At 32.9% G+C, this 16,249-nt stretch overlaps 5 protein-coding genes and 1 non-coding gene across 7 annotated transcripts; 2 read left to right on the forward strand and 4 right to left on the reverse strand.

The window, feature by feature from the left end:
• The first annotated feature begins 1,952 nt into the window (after window positions 1-1,952).
• Window positions 1,953-4,757, forward strand: LOC107365958 (maternal embryonic leucine zipper kinase). Its single transcript, XM_015933544.3, has 9 exons — window positions 1,953-2,168; window positions 2,285-2,487; window positions 2,548-2,760; window positions 2,833-2,908; window positions 2,993-3,294; window positions 3,380-3,511; window positions 3,579-3,981; window positions 4,050-4,290; window positions 4,363-4,757. Exons 1-9 carry the CDS (start codon window positions 2,057-2,059, stop codon window positions 4,541-4,543), a joined length of 1,863 nt encoding a protein of 620 aa, XP_015789030.2. The 5' UTR covers window positions 1,953-2,056; the 3' UTR covers window positions 4,544-4,757.
• On the reverse strand, window positions 4,733-7,652 carry LOC107365968 (chitinase-3-like protein 1). The gene has a single exon (XM_015933553.3). It carries the CDS (start codon window positions 6,579-6,581, stop codon window positions 4,950-4,952), a length of 1,632 nt encoding a protein of 543 aa, XP_015789039.2. The 5' UTR covers window positions 6,582-7,652; the 3' UTR covers window positions 4,733-4,949.
• A 1,244-nt stretch (window positions 7,653-8,896) lies between these two features.
• LOC107365979 (uncharacterized) lies at window positions 8,897-10,569 on the reverse strand. 2 transcript variants are annotated; one of them, XM_015933563.3, is made up of 5 exons: window positions 10,513-10,569; window positions 10,208-10,394; window positions 9,775-10,122; window positions 9,493-9,640; window positions 8,897-9,394 (listed from the first exon to the last, which is right to left on the reverse strand). In XM_015933563.3, the coding sequence occupies exons 2-5, from the start codon at window positions 10,310-10,312 to the stop codon at window positions 9,339-9,341; spliced, it is 657 nt and encodes a 218-aa protein (XP_015789049.1). In that variant the 5' UTR covers window positions 10,313-10,394; window positions 10,513-10,569; the 3' UTR covers window positions 8,897-9,338. The 2 variants fall into 2 exon arrangements, with proteins under 2 accessions (XP_015789049.1, XP_089126349.1); XM_089270223.1 differs by having other exon boundaries at window positions 10,208-10,569.
• On the reverse strand, window positions 9,092-9,164 carry TRNAV-CAC (transfer RNA valine (anticodon CAC)). Its single transcript has one exon. It is a non-coding gene; the product is annotated as a tRNA-Val (tRNA).
• A 363-nt stretch (window positions 10,570-10,932) lies between the features above and the next one.
• LOC107367494 (UPF0669 protein C6orf120 homolog) lies at window positions 10,933-12,497 on the reverse strand. The gene has a single exon (XM_015935198.3). The coding sequence runs from the start codon at window positions 12,261-12,263 to the stop codon at window positions 11,682-11,684; it is 582 nt and encodes a 193-aa protein (XP_015790684.1). The 5' UTR covers window positions 12,264-12,497; the 3' UTR covers window positions 10,933-11,681.
• A 21-nt stretch (window positions 12,498-12,518) lies between these two features.
• LOC107367483 (uncharacterized) lies at window positions 12,519-15,641 on the forward strand. Its single transcript, XM_015935187.3, has 6 exons — window positions 12,519-12,776; window positions 12,861-13,027; window positions 13,097-14,343; window positions 14,442-14,649; window positions 14,718-14,944; window positions 15,022-15,641. The coding sequence occupies exons 1-6, from the start codon at window positions 12,628-12,630 to the stop codon at window positions 15,229-15,231; spliced, it is 2,208 nt and encodes a 735-aa protein (XP_015790673.2). The 5' UTR covers window positions 12,519-12,627; the 3' UTR covers window positions 15,232-15,641.
• The last annotated feature ends 608 nt before the right edge of the window (window positions 15,642-16,249 follow it).

Consider the following 16,249-nt stretch of genomic DNA (forward strand, 5'->3'; position numbering starts at 1 on the left):
TCAAAACATTAACTTGCCCGACGTCAAAAGTCTATGTATTCACATAGGGAATATAATGGTGAAAGTCATCCTGGCCACCCCACTATTTTTACAGAATTAAACAACCGACAAAGACAATTAACATATCATTAGAAAGAGCATCTAAAATACTTTTAATTAATATATTTTTCATGTCTGTAACTTCATCCAGTGTTGAGCTACAAACCGACATAATTTAACTCTCATGTCTATTCAATAATATTGAATATTTCAAAGGTCATCTTATTTCAAAGACAATTAATGTTTTTATCATTAACTCAGTACATCATTCGAAAGCCCTTTTCAGGTCCTTTCAAATGATATAAGTTTCATTAAATTAAACTTAATGATTCCTCTAAATTTAACCAAAACATGATATTTCCTTAATTCTCATATTAATTAATGATTTTCTTGAGTCATTCAAATCCGACTCATATTACTAATTGTCACTAACTAAGATCATCTTCAGAATACAACTATTAACTCAACCCTTCGCAGTGTGCTTCACAAATGTCCAACTTAGCTTTAAAAAGCTCAAACATAATTACTTCTTTTTCCCCTCAATACTTTCTCCTTAACTTATCCTTTCACTAAACCAGTTTTTACTCCAATAACCTAAAGGTTATCTTACAAATGTCTTTGTAATGAAAATGTCAGTTAAAAAAGTAAATTTGAATCTTCTCTTAAAAATAAGAGTTAACCTTAACCCAACAACAGTTGTGATGTAGACCCAGAGAAGTAAACTTGTAAACCTTTCTTACTGTTCAATAAATTTTTGCCTCAAACCAACAAACACAAGCGGCCATACAAACTCCCAATCCTGCATTACATGCGATTACGGAAGCTGGAGCACTTGCACCAAAAGTGACACCCATAGTGGCACCAGCAGCGGCATAACAGGCGACAGCAACTGCATTACACCCAGTTTGGCAGATACCATAAGCTGCTGGTCCAGCTTCAATGAAGCTGACCAACATAAACGAAATCAGAAGGATGTTAATAAATTTTCGCATTTTCTAGAAAATTTCACAAGAATAACTGAATAAACAGCAACAAAAATTATTGGTGTAACCAGACAAAACAATTTTTAAAATAAATGGTGTTGAACAAAATAAAAACGCAGCAGAAGATTTGAGCCAAAAGAGTTGAACTATTCCTCAAAGAGTCTTTGTAACAAAGACTTTGTTTAATCTTGAGATCTTACAATGTTTGGGGTGTTGAGAAAGTTTGTGTAGGGGGAAAATATCCCTCAACTGCGAGTAAACAGAAAATTGTGTTTTTCCCCTCACTTGTACATAAACTTGTTCACGGCGCTGTTATCAACTACATCGATACTAATCGATTAGTTCGTGAGTGAATCGATAAGCTTTACTTGAGGCTCAAGTCTTGAGCTAAAGGCACACATTTACGATTGCATACGATTTCATGTTTACTCAAAAAATATTTACCAAAGACTGTTTCCTAAAGCAGGGAAATTGCTGAAAAAGGTTCAAAATGAAGCAAATTTTTCTGCAATTAAGGCCCGATTCATAAAATCAAAGTGTAACAATAACTAGAGCATTATTATTACAGACAGCATTATTAACTTTCTCTGTTTTGTTGATTTTACTTTTATGTTGAGTACGTTGATTGATTTAAATCAAATTATCGATCATTTACTTGCTCATGGTAACAAAATGATTATTATCTTGTGGATAATCAACTGATTATTAAGATAATTATTGATGCGAAAGGGAATGTTTCTTGTTTTTAAGCGTTGAAACTTTGTTATTGCGTGATGAGCTGCAGACGAAACTTTTACCATTTTTGGAAATAATATAGCTGATAGATGGCGCTCTTTAGCTTCAAATTTCCGTTGATTTAAACGTTTATTTTGTATTTTTTGTTGCTTGCTGCTCATGAACTTATTACCAACGGTTTTTAATACATTTCCCTCCTTTAAAGACGTTAAATACGCTGGTTATTTTCAAAATATTCAGTGAAAAGTTTAATTTTTTACTCTTTCCTTGTTTAAGTGACTTTTTGTGTTTTAGCAAAAATGGAAAATAATAAAACCAATGGAAAACTTAATTCTCTTCGAATCAACTACCAAAGAGAAGATTTTGACATTGAAGCTGGATATTATCTTCACAGGGAAAAGCTTGGTGAAGGTAAGTTATTTGATTTCGATTTTTTGCGTTGTATTTTTGCTCAGTTTACTCTTTCTGTTTAACTCGATGCAAAATATTTTATCTTTTATCTCTAACATTGTGTTTGCTTTGGATAGGTGGATTTAGCAAAGTTAGACTGGCTACTCACTTATTGACTGGCCAAAAAGTTGCAATCAAATGCATGGATAAGACAAAACTTGGTGAAGATTTGTTTCGTGTTAAAACTGAAATAAATGCTCTGAAAACCTTGGATCATCAACATATTGCCAAGCTTTTACAAGTTATTGAAACAGACCAAATGATTTATCTCATTTTAGAGGTAAGAAAGTATTTATTGACCGCACCAAACACGCAACTAATCCTTGACCATTTTCTACAGTATTGCAGTGGTGGTGAGCTTTTTGACTATATTGTATCAAAAAACAGATTAAGTGAAAAAGAATCTCAAGTGATAATGGGTTGTTTGGTCCATTGTCTTGCTTATTTACATTCAAACGGTTTCGCACATCGTGACCTTAAGCCTGAAAATATACTTTTTGATAAAAATCACAAAATTAAACTCATTGATTTTGGACTAGCTGCTCAATCGAAGGTAAGTTTAGCCATTAGCAAAGTATCTCAATTTATATTGCAATATCATTCTCTTATATCTTTTTCTTTTCAGGACAATCCTCAAAGCCTGCAAAATTTACGTACATGCTGTGGAAGTCCTGCTTATGCAGCTCCTGAGCTTATATCAGGTAAGTCATATACAAGCATCATTTTAACGACATCAATGTCACCTTAACAACTTTTGCTAAATTCAAATTTTCTCTTTGAAATAGGTAACATCTATTCCGGTCCTGCTGTTGATGTTTGGAGCGCTGGAGTTATTTTATATGCCCTTCTTGTTGGCCAACTTCCCTTCGATGATGATAATATGGGGAACCTTTACAAAAAAATTCAAGCTGGAAAGTTCAACATGCCTTCGTGGCTTTCTGCTGAAGCTAAAAGTCTCATTCAATCAATGATTCAAATTGACCCTAAGAAACGAGTCACCGTTAAAGAACTTTTAGAAAATCCTTGGATCAAAGATTACTTACCAAATAATAGTGTTGAGATTCAGAAAAATATTTTTGATGAAGAGGTAATCAAGCAACTAACTTTCAAACAATTTCACTCTTTTTATTCATGAACATTTCTTAATCTTACATTCTTTTGTTTATTTTTAGGTCTTGTGGCAAGTTCATAAATATTTCCCAACTTTAAGTTACACTGATTTGAGATCCAATATTATTCGTAAATTTGGTTACCAAACCGCTACTTATTGGTTACTTAAAGAGAAAAAATTACGAGGAATTAAGGTAAAGACTATCATTTTTTTGGTTTCTTTCTGTTCTAACAATATTTCTTATTATTCGCTTTACACAGAGTCCTAATGCAAATTACCCAAGAAACTTAGCTATAGCTACTCCACCGCGTTCAGTTATTCAAACTCCAACTACTCCTGTCACTACCATACTAAATACACCAACTCGTAAAACACCTAAAGTCATTGTCAAAGCTAAAGCCGATGAAATTCAAGTTTTCAAAACTCCTAAGCTTTCAACGTTTAAACCTAATGGATCTCAAGATTCTAAACCAAGCCCTGCTGAATATGGCTCCGGTTACACAACTCCTAACTCTAAAATACCAATTTACCTCAAATCTGGAGATAAAACTTGCTCGCCACTTTCAGTGGCAGGTAATAAAACACCAAACTCAACACGGAAAAGAAAACTTTTCGGTGATATCGTTCCAGGAAACGATGATAATCAAAATGAAAATTCTAATGGTAATGTTATATTCAATTTTTCAATTCTGTAACTTTTATTAATCTCATTTCTTTCCAATCTGTTACAGCCAAAGAAAATTATGCTACTCCACCAAAGCGCTCTGTACCCTCTCAGACGCCCAAGAAGAGTTTATTAAAAAAGATTATTGAATCAGCAACTCCTAGTAGAAAGTATCCTAGAAATATAACATCGACAGCTCCAACTACCACCAGAAATATAACTATGACCAAATTTTCAGATCCACAAATGTGTATTGAGAAACTAATGCAAGCTTTGATTCAGAAAGGAATTGACTGTAAACGAAAAGGGTAAGTTTTTTTTATTTTCTTTATAATTTTCAATGGATATATTTTTTACGAAATTTATCGTTTATTTAACAGATTCGTGTTAAGCTGCGCCTTGAACAACAAGTATCACTCAATGTTAACATTCAACCTGGAAATTTGTCAATTTGGAGACAAATGTGCTCTTCAAAGGAAACGATTAAAGGGTGATGCATGGCATTATAAAAAGATCTGTGAAGAAATATTGAGGATCAGTAATGAGATTTATCAATGTTAATAAGAAAAATTGAAATAATTTCGATTGACGTGGGTGCCCTGCCTGAGATTGCCAAAATGAACTTTACAACTATTTTTTTATTCTTTTCTTTTTGACCAGATTTATAAAATCTTGTGACATAAGTATTCACACAAATGTCTTATATTATAATTGACATAATTCACAATTATTAAAAAATATAAAAAAGAGTTATATATTCTCAAGAACAATTTAATGAATCTTTTACGTATCATTGTTTTTTTTTATAAATTTCTATTTTTCATCGTAACAAAAAGTGCTCAATTTAAGTTGGTTTTGGTTAATAATTTCATAGGTAAATAATTTGTGCGTTAATTTCAAAAATATATTGCCAACCAGAAACGTTAAATCTGTTTCTCCATGAAACTTATTTAAAATATTCTACTTTTCAACAATCAATTCCTTCGAAAGCTTTGACACCTCTCAAACCAGCATTCAATGTCTTCAATAGAGGCCATTTTGTGGAGCAACATCGACCCATGAAATCATCCAAATCAAGTGCCCAAACCATGGCTCCACCAATATCAAGTGATTTAATGAAATCAGTCTTCTTTCTCATCTGTTCTGTGTCATCATAACCAACCCATTGATTGCCTTTGTAAGCAAAAGGTAAACCAGTGCTTGGATCGCGTGCCTTTGTCCAACCTTGGTTCTTTTGGTATTCACAAATCTCGTAAAAGGCTAAGTAACCTTTTTCACGAGTATAAGTACCTGGTTCCCCACCTTGTAAAGCAGCTGCTCCATAACCTTTAAGTGGATGTGATTCAGCTTGTCCTTCAAGAGCAAACGATCGACCATAGAAAGGAACACCGAGAACAACCTTTTTCTTTGGCATTCCTTGGTCAATCCAGTAATTAATTGTGTAATTAACGTTGAAAATGCCATCATTAGGATCAAATGATTTGGAGGCTTCCCGTGAATACAATGGTGCATGATGGGCAGCAAATTTATCCCATTGACCGTGCATATCATAGGCCATAACATTGATGAAATCAAAGTCTTTAGCCAATGAGGGAACATCATAACCAGCATCGATTACTTGCTTGGAGGGAGAGACTGCGGCGGTAAGTAACCATCCTTTAGGTTCAAATGCTTGTCTTAACTCTCTAACGAATACAGCAAAGTTTGCTTTATCTGATTCAGGTCCATCTTTACATGCCGTTTGCCAGCACTTTGGATATTCCCAGTCAAGATCCAAACCATCAAAGCCATATTTCACCAAGAATTGCATTGCGTTTTCAATAAAACGTCGTCGAGCTGAAGGATTATTGACCAATCTGGAATATTTATCGCCAGCAGAATCATTCCATCCACCAAGAGAAAGTAACACCTTTAATCGCGGATTGCTTCGTTTCAAGGCGACAACTCGTTTCATAAATCTGTTGTCAACATCGGCCCATGAATCGTGAATTTTAATGGTCAATGAGCTATAATCGAGAACAGCAAATCCATAATTGATATGAGTACAATATTTGGCATTTGTGTCTTCTGGAATGTATTTGGCACCTTGAGGTCGATACCAGGCCCAGTTGGTGAAATAGCAGACAATTTTGTAATCATCATTGAAACCATCTGCTGGATCAGGTTCGGCGGTTGTTGTTGGTCCAACTGGTGGATGCCATTCATTTGGATTTTCAGTTTCAACATCAATTACATTTGATGGTAAAGTTGTTGTTGAAGTTGAGGTTGAGGTTGTTGATGGCGAGGAAGTTGAGGGATTTGAACTAGAAGTTTCAATCGAATTATCGGCTATCTCATTTTCACCTACATGTGGAATACTTGTTGATGAAGAGGAAGATTCAGAGTTACATCGAACATTCTCTTTCCAATCGCAAATCTTTAAATCAGGATTAAATACAGAAGTACCTCCACATTCATATCGATGGACTATTTTACCACCAGAACAGAAGAAAAATTTGGCACAATTGGATGGATCTTGGAAATAACCTTCACTTGATGGACAATTTTGACAGTTGATTGCTCCAAAAAGAGCCAAACAGATGATTAAAGATGGCAACATCTCTTTACAATTTACTCTCTTCTTTCCAGTTAGATTAATTTGTTAACTACTTCGAATGATTATCTCTTGCCTTATATTTATATTGGCTCATAATTGGTGAGCGTCTAACGCAACTAACCAACTCCCATATGTTAATGACGATGATGATGACTACTGATGAATATTTAAGCTAAGCCTAGGTGTAATAGAAATGGAAATTAGTTTACCTTTCTGATTACTCTGTCTAATTTGGTAATTCTCACTTTCCCTCGATCAAAGTTGCACCGTCATTACGACTCTTGGTTTCTCGTTTCAAGACATTAGCCATCTAGACTTATTATTGTCTAACGTTTTTCACCGTTAATTGCCATCACCTGCTTACAATGTTAACTGTCACCTTTGCTGTTGGCAAGTCTATCTGATTAATAATAATGACAATAATAATATATTGATCCATCTAAATCAACGGAATATCCTTCATACAATTAGACCGATTGTTGGCTTTTGTTGCAAATCAAAGCATAATTTAAAGGGAACAACAGGAAAATCTGAACTAGATTTTGATTCGGAATTTAATCTACTTTGCTGTTAAATGTTACAATCGGTATGAAAAAATCAATATCTTTATGTAAGTCCTAATTGTTGGTGGGCTAAACTTGACTTACTAAAAGGTGTTTATTAAACAAAATTATAGCGGTAACATTTAAAAGTCAGTTGAATATCTTGATCAGCAGTAAATTATGTATGAGAATCAATGAAATTTCCCAAATTTAAATCGAGTATAGTATTGGATACAAATTGTTGCCCTTGATAATGTATAACGAAATTAATTTATACGAGATTACAATTCAAAAATGATATCGCTTTTGATTTCAACTTGAACTCAATATTTCCATTTTTTACCCGAAAAGTGTCATCAACTTTGATTTCAAGACATTAACCAATGCGGGCAACTCCTTTATTTATATCCTCAACCTTGATTTCCTGATAATTTGTAATTGTAATCACAATAGGAGCCAATTTCCTTAACCATGGTGTTAATAATAAACATAACCCGTTGCAATAAATATGAATAAAGAAATGTTATTGTTTTATGAATTTACATTGTATAACTTTGTTAGTAAATATTTGGGTGGTTTATTTGACTAAAGATATATGGGTGTATATTAAGTCACCTAAGTTAATTGAAAATTGAATATTCACCGAGCAATGGTAATATTTTATTAACGATTAATAGATTACAACAAAGTTTAACCCGTTCTTCAATGAAACGCCATTTCAAATGGTTCATTGTAAAGCTTTAAACATTTTGAATAATTATTTTAGTCTCTTGTATAATTTGGTCGACCGAGTCTTAATCAAGTGAGACTAATCCACTCAATTTATCTCATCCATAAACATATTAGATGGAAATTTTTAAACTTCAATGTCTATGTCACTGATTAGCTAAACAAATTACAATTAAAGGTACAATAATTGACCGTGATGACATTGATCATCAGTTGAGTAGATAATTAATTTGTCATAAAATTTTCACCAAATATTGATGATGGTATTAATAATTTTTATAGACCTTGATATATTCACTACTCACTCAATGGCCGTTTTTGAATACATTGTCCTAAATTCAAGATTATGATCGATATAATGGACTCACAATTGTCAGTTATTATGTTGCTTCAAATCTACAAAGTTCCAACTCTTAACTCGAAAGAAAAATTTTTTGGTTTTCCCTTCAATGAATTGAATATTTGCTGGTTTCATCAAAATTAGCTATCGATATATCGATGTTAAACTGACAGATAATTTTTGTCTCATTTAAAAAAATTAAGTTTAAAAGGGTCTTCTGTTTTGGTTAATCTTTAAACATTATTGTTACTTGATAATTGATGTTATGAACTAGTAAATCTATCTCCTACAAGCATTCAGATTTGATTCATATATTGATCAATGATCATTGTAAAATTAATGTGCCATTGATTTATACTTTCAATCAACCTCTTTTGTTTCCAATTGTTGTGATTATGAAAATTAAACAATCTTGATTGATCTCTATTAATGCCAAGTAACAAGAATAACCGTCAATAGGAATGATTATCCTGACAGAATACTTTGATTTCTACTAAAATTAGATAATTACAATAGCAATTACATATTCAATTTTATGTAATTTTCCCATCACACTTGAATAGATATAAAAAAATAGGTATGTAAATGAACCGTTAATGATGCTGTTGGTCTTTAGATGGTCTTGTTGTACCAAATTAATTTTCAGATCGGTCTCTAGAAAAGACTAACTCTGGAATGATTGTCTGAATCAAGGTTACTACAAGGTATATGATACTGATGAAAAAATCTGCGTGATTAAAAATTCTGTGTAATAATTTCGCTTCTTCAGCAGCGTATTCTGTCACTATGACATCTAAAGCGGACACATTCGCCAACTCAGCGGATATTACAAAATGTAAGAATAAAATGTGTAAAATCGGACACAATTGGGTCAATTAGATTACAAAAATAAAAGATCTATCTAGGTTTGCCCGGGTTCGAACCGGGGACCTTTTGCGTGTGAAGCAAACGTGATTACCACTACACTACAAACCTAACGATGATAGTAAGGAGGCAAATTGTCACAGAGTGAGGAGTAATGAGTAAACATTAAAAATTGTTTGTGATCAAACAATTATAAAACTGTTCACATGTACATGAGATTTTGGTTGCAAATACATTGAGTTGTTGTTTTTACAGAGATGAGTAATTTGCATTTGGTAGACATCATCAGATCAGCTCTTCGGAAAATATGTTCAATATGTGACGTTCAAGAATTATCTGGACTTTTTGGGATAATTAAAGAAAAATTTTGTAAGAATTAGAAAGATTAGTCAATTTTTGAGATCCATATGTTGGGAAATTTTTTGATAAAAATCAATACCTTGTTTCGATTTTCTGGTCGCAGCAATACTGAATGCAGTTTCTAAATTGATATTTTGAATGGTTAGGTCAGCTTTAGCCTTCAACAGTTCGTGGACACATAGTGTATGATTATTAAAAGCTGCATACATTAATGCAGTGTTTCCTTCCTAATTTGAGGAGAGAAAAATGTATTATTAGTATTTTCTCATTTGAACATAACATTGTTACATTTAGTCTAGATGACTTTGATAATTTATATTTATTCAAGGACCTAATCTTTATGGCCACATTGTAAACAAACCTCATCGTAATCGTCAACATTAACATCTCGAGCTAGTAAATACCGAAGAACATGAATGTGTCCATTGGCGGCAGCAAAAGAGAGCGCAGTTTCACCATTTTTCCCTTTAATTCTTGGATTAGCACCCTCAGCAATCAATAGTTTTACAGTAGGTAACTGACCATATGCTGAGGCCCAGATTAAGGGTGTAAAGCCATTCTCGTCAACTTGATCAACTCCACCAGCACCAAGATGACTTAAATAGAGTTCTCCTTGAGCAGCCAATTCAAAGACTGTTCTTTCTGGTATCTCACGTATACTTTGAGTTTTAATATTCCCTCGCTGAAGATTTGTCAGTATGGTTGAGGGCTGAAAATGCATAGGGAACAATTAGTAGAATCTTGCAGTACAACAAGGATAAACTGATGAAACAATAGCTGATTCAGTTACTTACTCTGTAGGGAGTGAAAGCACTTCTACCATCTCTATTTAGACTGAGAAATTTCATTTGGTATCCAGTACTTGAAGGTTGCTCCTTTCTATTATTGTCACCCATCATAATCAGCAAGGAAAAATGAGTTAAAAACTGGATGAGATAAAAACAGTTGTATTGATCACCGATCAATCAAGACGTTTTTAACCTAAATTTCAAGAAAATGATCAGATACATTAGGAATTATGTTGGATCGTAATTAATAGCTACGAAAGGGTAATTTTCAAGTTTTACAATAAATAGAGAAAGAAAGAAAGTCAAATTACCCAATGTTTACGTTTGGAGGCATAAGATAAAATTTTTACTTTTATGTTATTGCCTTGACAAACCATATGAAAAGAGTTTTCAAAAAGACTTCGTAACAGCTAACCAGCTAGATGGCGCGATTCACAAATCAACAATTTATAAAGAATTAACTTCCAATTAGTTTAAATTTTCATAGATTTCGGTTCAACTATATCACCGATTTTAACAGATTTGAAGACTGAGGAATCTAGGAGTTAGTATCCGGCTAGAATGCGAGTACAGAAATGATTTAAGACTAATTAGATTGGTTTTGATAATTCAAAATCATTTTTTTGACTTACAACTGATTGATAAACTTGGTTACTTTTTAAGTTAATTTTAGCAATAATTTGGCTATAGAGTTCATTTTAAAGGATAGTTAAAAATTTTAGAGATAAAAATTCAACAAAATTTTGTCTTTTTTATTTCACTTGATTTATGTTTACCGTGAATATTTGAATGTATCAAAATATTTTTATGTCATGAAGAGTGACAAGAAAAATGGCTACTGAGTTTTTGAGAGTTGAGGCGATGATCACAGCAAGAAAACCATTCAAATCAAAATATTTGATTGAAATGGCTGAATAGAAACAAAAAAATGTTTGGACATTGATTAATAATCATTTGATTAGGTTGAAAATAAGGGCACAATTTCTTATTCCTTCTTATCTTGCGAAATTTTCTGGAAACCCGTTTCATCTACTGATGGTAAATGAATCAAATCTGTTCAGGAGACCATTTTTACGATACTTTCTTCGAACAAGGAAGTTCAATTTTGAATTCCTCAGGTTGCGATTCTCAAACGGAAGACTTTTCGATGGCTTGATTCGTTTATGGTATTGCTTTCGTATTCACTTCAATGATGAGAATTAACAATAAGCATGATTGTTTTAAATTGCTTCCAACATCCTCAGCAAGCTATTTGAATTGAAATTTGTTAAGGACAACGATGAAAAGCTTTTAATCAAGTGCTGAAAGTACTTGAAATTAATTGAAGATTGCGACGAATCCATTTGGATCAACTGGAAAAATCTATCAGCAATTGATGAATCTATGAACATACGAGAGGAGATAATTAAAGAATAGGTAAGGAGAAATTGTTTGAAGTGAGCAATGCAAGCTAAGCTTTAGTGAGTCCATAATGGTCAGTTTATGACAACAAATCGATTACTATTAAAATGAAATCCAATAAGTAATGTAAAAGAGAGGTAAAAAATGTCTCTTTTTCACTTTCACTTTCGGGCTCTTCTTCTTCGTCAGGCTTGCGATTTTCTTCGTTATATGCGGCTTCTTCTATAGATTGGATTAATCGATTAACCTCAGCTTTGTCAGTTAAATCAATTGAACCATTTTCATGAGCACTTATATCTTCACCTTCGGTGTAACTGACAATATCTAATTGATAAACCGAATAGTCGAAAGATGGATGACCATAAACACCAATAGTGAAATCAGGGCCAAAGTTGTCTGGAATATCGACAATATCAATACCACAAGAGACACTTTGCAATTGATAACTCTCTAAATCAACGGTGGGCTTAACACGGTCCTTGGCTATGTAGAGATCTGCATCACCCTTCAGCGTAGTTAAGATGACTCTCAGGCGATTTGTTGATTTGTACATATAATAACTGTAATTACCAGCATAAACTAGGCTTTTACCAGAAACAATCTGGTAACCATAACAATTAGAAGTCCAGTAAGCTAATGTTAATAGAGTGAAGAAGTACATTTCAACGGAATAAAAAAAAGGGTCAGAAAAAAACCATCAAAGGTAACCAAAAATTAAAGAACCAAGATCAATGAAAATAAACAATTTTGAACTGAATTTATTAGCACAAGCTTCTGAGAAAAATGTGATGATAATGATAATTATAGCACTGATTAGAAATTAGATTCATCTTGATATTATTGTGTGAATAGGTAAGAAAACCAGTGAAAGTTGCTGTGAGATTAGCACCATATGTTGCTAAACTCACTGTAAAACATGATAATGTGATAACATTTTTGTTGTTTATACTTTCCAAAATATTGTTTTGCTCAATCTATCAATAAATTAGTAAATTTTTATTTGAAATTATTGTTAATATATCAACATGACTCAATCTGTGTGTTGCAAATCTTTAGCTCTATTGTCTAGGAGATTACGGACTGCTTACAATGTGCCGACTAGACATTTGGCTTGGTTTAAGTCTAAATCATCTGAAACCAATAAAGCTTTATCAACTAGAATACAAGTTGTTTTGTAAGTTAATTTTAATTTTTGATTTCTTTTGTACTTTATATTATTTTAAGTTTATTCTGACGTTTTATTGTTCTTCATTTTCAGTGCTCCTGAGATATTACCAGACGAATCTAGTGATAATTCTGCATTAATTTTACCCAAGGGTGAATTAGAAACGATACCATTTAATGATATAACTCCAATTCAATCTCTTCGCGCATTTATTAAAAATGTCACACTCTTTGATACTGCTCTTGAAAGGCTTTATAACGGTTCGTATTTTAATATTTTGTATCATACCATCTTTACGATCACATCATTTATCGAATATTTATTTACAGAATCTGATAAACTCACATCTCAACAAATATTCGAGGAAATCGATTTTCACCTCGCTTCATTGAAGTACAGTCTCAATCTTGCTCATGTTTTGACTTACGCTTACCCGTCCGATTACAAGTTTGGTGTCCTCGATGATATGTATAATTCATTCTTGAAGCACGAAGTATCTCGATTTAATCCCTTATCATACCAATCAGCCTGTGACATAATAGAAACAACAAGAGGGAGCAAAAGTGATAACGATTTAAAGCAACTTGCCCAACATTATCGAGCCCATGGAAAACTTTATGGACTTCATTTGCGTCCTTCAGTGCAAGAAGAGGTAGCTGATAATTATAGGAATATTAAAAAACATGTAGATAGCTATATTCGCAACGTTAAAACGTGTATAAATCGTGAAGCAGTTTTAGTATCGGACGAAAATGTGATCAAAGCATTACCTGACAATTTTGCGGCTAACTCATTTACGAAAGTAGGTATCAAAGTACCATTGCATCCTACTGCTTACGATATTTTCATGACACATTGTCCTGATAAAATGCTGAGACGCCAATTTTGGGCAGCATATAATTCAAAACCTCGAATGGGAGGAACAGTAAACAACTCAGTCGATTTTGAAAATATAAGAGATTATCGTCATAAATTGGCAAACACTTTAGGTCACTATAATTATGCTGAGATGATAGTCGGGCGTAAAATGGCTGGCTCTGTGGCAGTAGCTAAAAATATGATTGACTCCATACACGAAAAGATAAAGCCCAAGTATAATGAAGATTTGCAAGAACTGAATGACTCCAAAAGTCATAAAAGTATTGGTAAAGTGGAACTGTGGGACTTAAAATACCTCAAAGCAATTACACAGAAAGCAAAATTTGGTGGCAAAATCGATGTTTCGCGTTATTTCCCAATGGAAAAGGCTGTTTCTGGTGCTTTTAAGTTAGTTGAAAACCTCCTCAACATACAAATTGAGCAAGTTCAATCAGACAAAGTTCAAACTTGGAGTCCGGATGTCAAATTTTATCGCTTACTTGATTCGGATGGTCAATTACTTGGCCATTTCTACCTAGATCCTTACAACCAAAAATCAAATAATCAATTTGGTTCCAATATAATTGAATTAACAAACAGAACTAAAACGTTAGGCACTACTCCACTTTGTGCAGCATTTTTATCCAAAAAGCCACCAATTGTAAAGGAACAACAAATTCTATTGTCATACCCTGAATTTCTTAGTTTCTTATCAATGGTAAGCTCATCTTATTATTTTATAAAACCAAACAATTCTCATCCATTACTATTGAATTATCTAAACTTTTTTTTTCAAACCTTCTCATTATTATTTAGATTGGTCGTATCATTACCATACTGATAGCAAGACAAAATTATTATGAACTTTCATCAATTTATTATGTTTCTAAAGATCGTTTAGACTCGTTAGGACTGGTATTGTTATTATATGGTCTTCATAATTATAAAGCTGTACAATTATGTAGTGCAAATATTACGAACGGTGAACCATTACCCGAGCAAACACATCAACTTCTCAGACAGTGTATGTTGACTGTTATTAGTTATTATTATTTCAGTGAAACTTAATAATTTTAAATCTTTCTTTTACAGATATTTTAGATCATGAAAGCATTGGACTTACAGAGGATTTATTCTTATCATCATTGGACCTTGCCTTCTATACAAACACAGAGTTTTGGGGAGACATTTTACAAGAAATATGGCCAAGGTACATGGCTCCGTTTGATTTGATTAAAGAATATGCTTATCCATTATCTTGCATTGAAATGGTTTCAAACGATGGTGCTGCGTGTCATTACTCTAAAATTTGGTCTCAGGTAAAGTGATAGCTTTTTTGAAGTACTTTGAAATCTTTTATCTTCATATATTTAATTTTGATCAATTTCTTGTTTAGATGATTGCCTCTGATATTTGTTCAAGGTTTTTGGAGTGTGGTTCCGAGGCTGAAACAAAAGAAGTCGGTAAAAATCTCAGAAACACTTTTCTCTCATCAAACTCATCTTCATTAAGTGCTGATCTGTTTCGACAATTCCGTGGCCGAGATCCCTCATTTCAACCACTTTTAGACTTATATAATTTATCAACTCAACCTAAACTAGCCTAGTCAAACGTTAACAAATTGCGTGGAATCACTACTTGTACAGCTTAGTTACCAATATTGACGGTAATATCTTCAAGAGATACGATTTTTTGTGCAAGAAATTGGTAAACAACGGTATTTTTTGTTAGTCATTGTTATCCAATTTTTACATTTCCTAGTAATAGCAAATATTAATATCGGTAACTGTCCCACAGTTACAGGTTTTATTGTAACCTGTGTAAATTATTGTATTTCTTAAATTCTTCCGGAATTCGATCGAAATCAGCTTTTCTAAATTTGTCGATATGTTAAAATGTTTTTGAACGTCTCAAGACCCACCATCTTTAAACTACAATGAAATGGTTTTCTTAGCTCAACCAGGGCTTGATAGCTTCAAATATAAATAAACGCTTTAACAATTATGATGCCAGAAAGAATCATCGCCCAAAAATAATTGATTATCCAAAGGAATTCGGAAAATGAATAAGATCTCGATAATTACGAAGGAGAAGAGTTAATGTTGAATGGGGAAGAAAAAAATTACTGAAGATTCCATCAATAATTTAGTTTATTCAGAGCGTAATCAAAAGATTGGACGATGATGAAAACTAATGACAATGAACATGATAATGATTATCGCCATTATAAACAAAAGATGGCAAAATTTTATGCAAGTAATAGCTGCATTGAGGTGTAAAAAACTCACGCTCACATGAGATTGAAAAACACACACACAACTAACATGAACATTCAGATACAACAATAACTATCACGTCATCCAAAAAGCTCACCGGTTACACGTACTTATCGTTTTTGTGATTGTGTTTGTTTTTTTACAGTTAAACAAGAATAAATCATTCTCATTATTATCATCGTCACCATCATCATCATTATAATCATTATTTTGGCAGTGATTTTATAAATTGCCCAGTTGGCAGTTGAAAGAGAGAGAGAGAGAGAGAGAGAGAGAGAGAGAGAAAAAAACAAATTAAAATCAAGAAAATAAAGCAATAATTTGACTCGTCTGCTGATAATCAGTGTT

The sequence above is a fragment of the Tetranychus urticae genome, chromosome 1 (assembly GCF_039701765.1).
Source record: "Tetranychus urticae isolate SD_2017Ah chromosome 1, NJAU_TeUrti_SD_1.0, whole genome shotgun sequence".
Classification (NCBI taxonomy): Eukaryota; Metazoa; Arthropoda; class Arachnida; order Trombidiformes; family Tetranychidae; genus Tetranychus; species Tetranychus urticae.

Coding starts and splice junctions, on each gene's coding strand:
- LOC107365958 (XM_015933544.3), top strand. CDS start 2,057: ATGGAAAATAATAAAACCAATGGAAAACTTAATTCTCTTCGAATCAAC. Junction 2,761..2,832: donor GACTAGCTGCTCAATCGAAG/GTAAGTTTAGCC, acceptor TTTTCTTTTCAG/GACAATCCTCAAAGCCTGCA. Junction 3,512..3,578: donor AAAAATTACGAGGAATTAAG/GTAAAGACTATC, acceptor CGCTTTACACAG/AGTCCTAATGCAAATTACCC.
- LOC107365968 (XM_015933553.3), bottom strand. CDS start 6,581: ATGTTGCCATCTTTAATCATCTGTTTGGCTCTTTTTGGAGCAATCAAC.
- LOC107365979 (XM_015933563.3), bottom strand. CDS start 10,312: ATGATGGGTGACAATAATAGAAAGGAGCAACCTTCAAGTACTGGATAC. Junction 9,641..9,774: donor ATGTTGACGATTACGATGAG/GTTTGTTTACAA, acceptor TCCTCAAATTAG/GAAGGAAACACTGCATTAAT. Junction 9,395..9,492: donor GACCAGAAAATCGAAACAAG/GTATTGATTTTT, acceptor TATCCCAAAAAG/TCCAGATAATTCTTGAACGT.
- LOC107367494 (XM_015935198.3), bottom strand. CDS start 12,263: ATGTACTTCTTCACTCTATTAACATTAGCTTACTGGACTTCTAATTGT.
- LOC107367483 (XM_015935187.3), top strand. CDS start 12,628: ATGACTCAATCTGTGTGTTGCAAATCTTTAGCTCTATTGTCTAGGAGA. Junction 12,777..12,860: donor ACTAGAATACAAGTTGTTTT/GTAAGTTAATTT, acceptor CTTCATTTTCAG/TGCTCCTGAGATATTACCAG. Junction 14,344..14,441: donor TTCTTAGTTTCTTATCAATG/GTAAGCTCATCT, acceptor ATTATTATTTAG/ATTGGTCGTATCATTACCAT.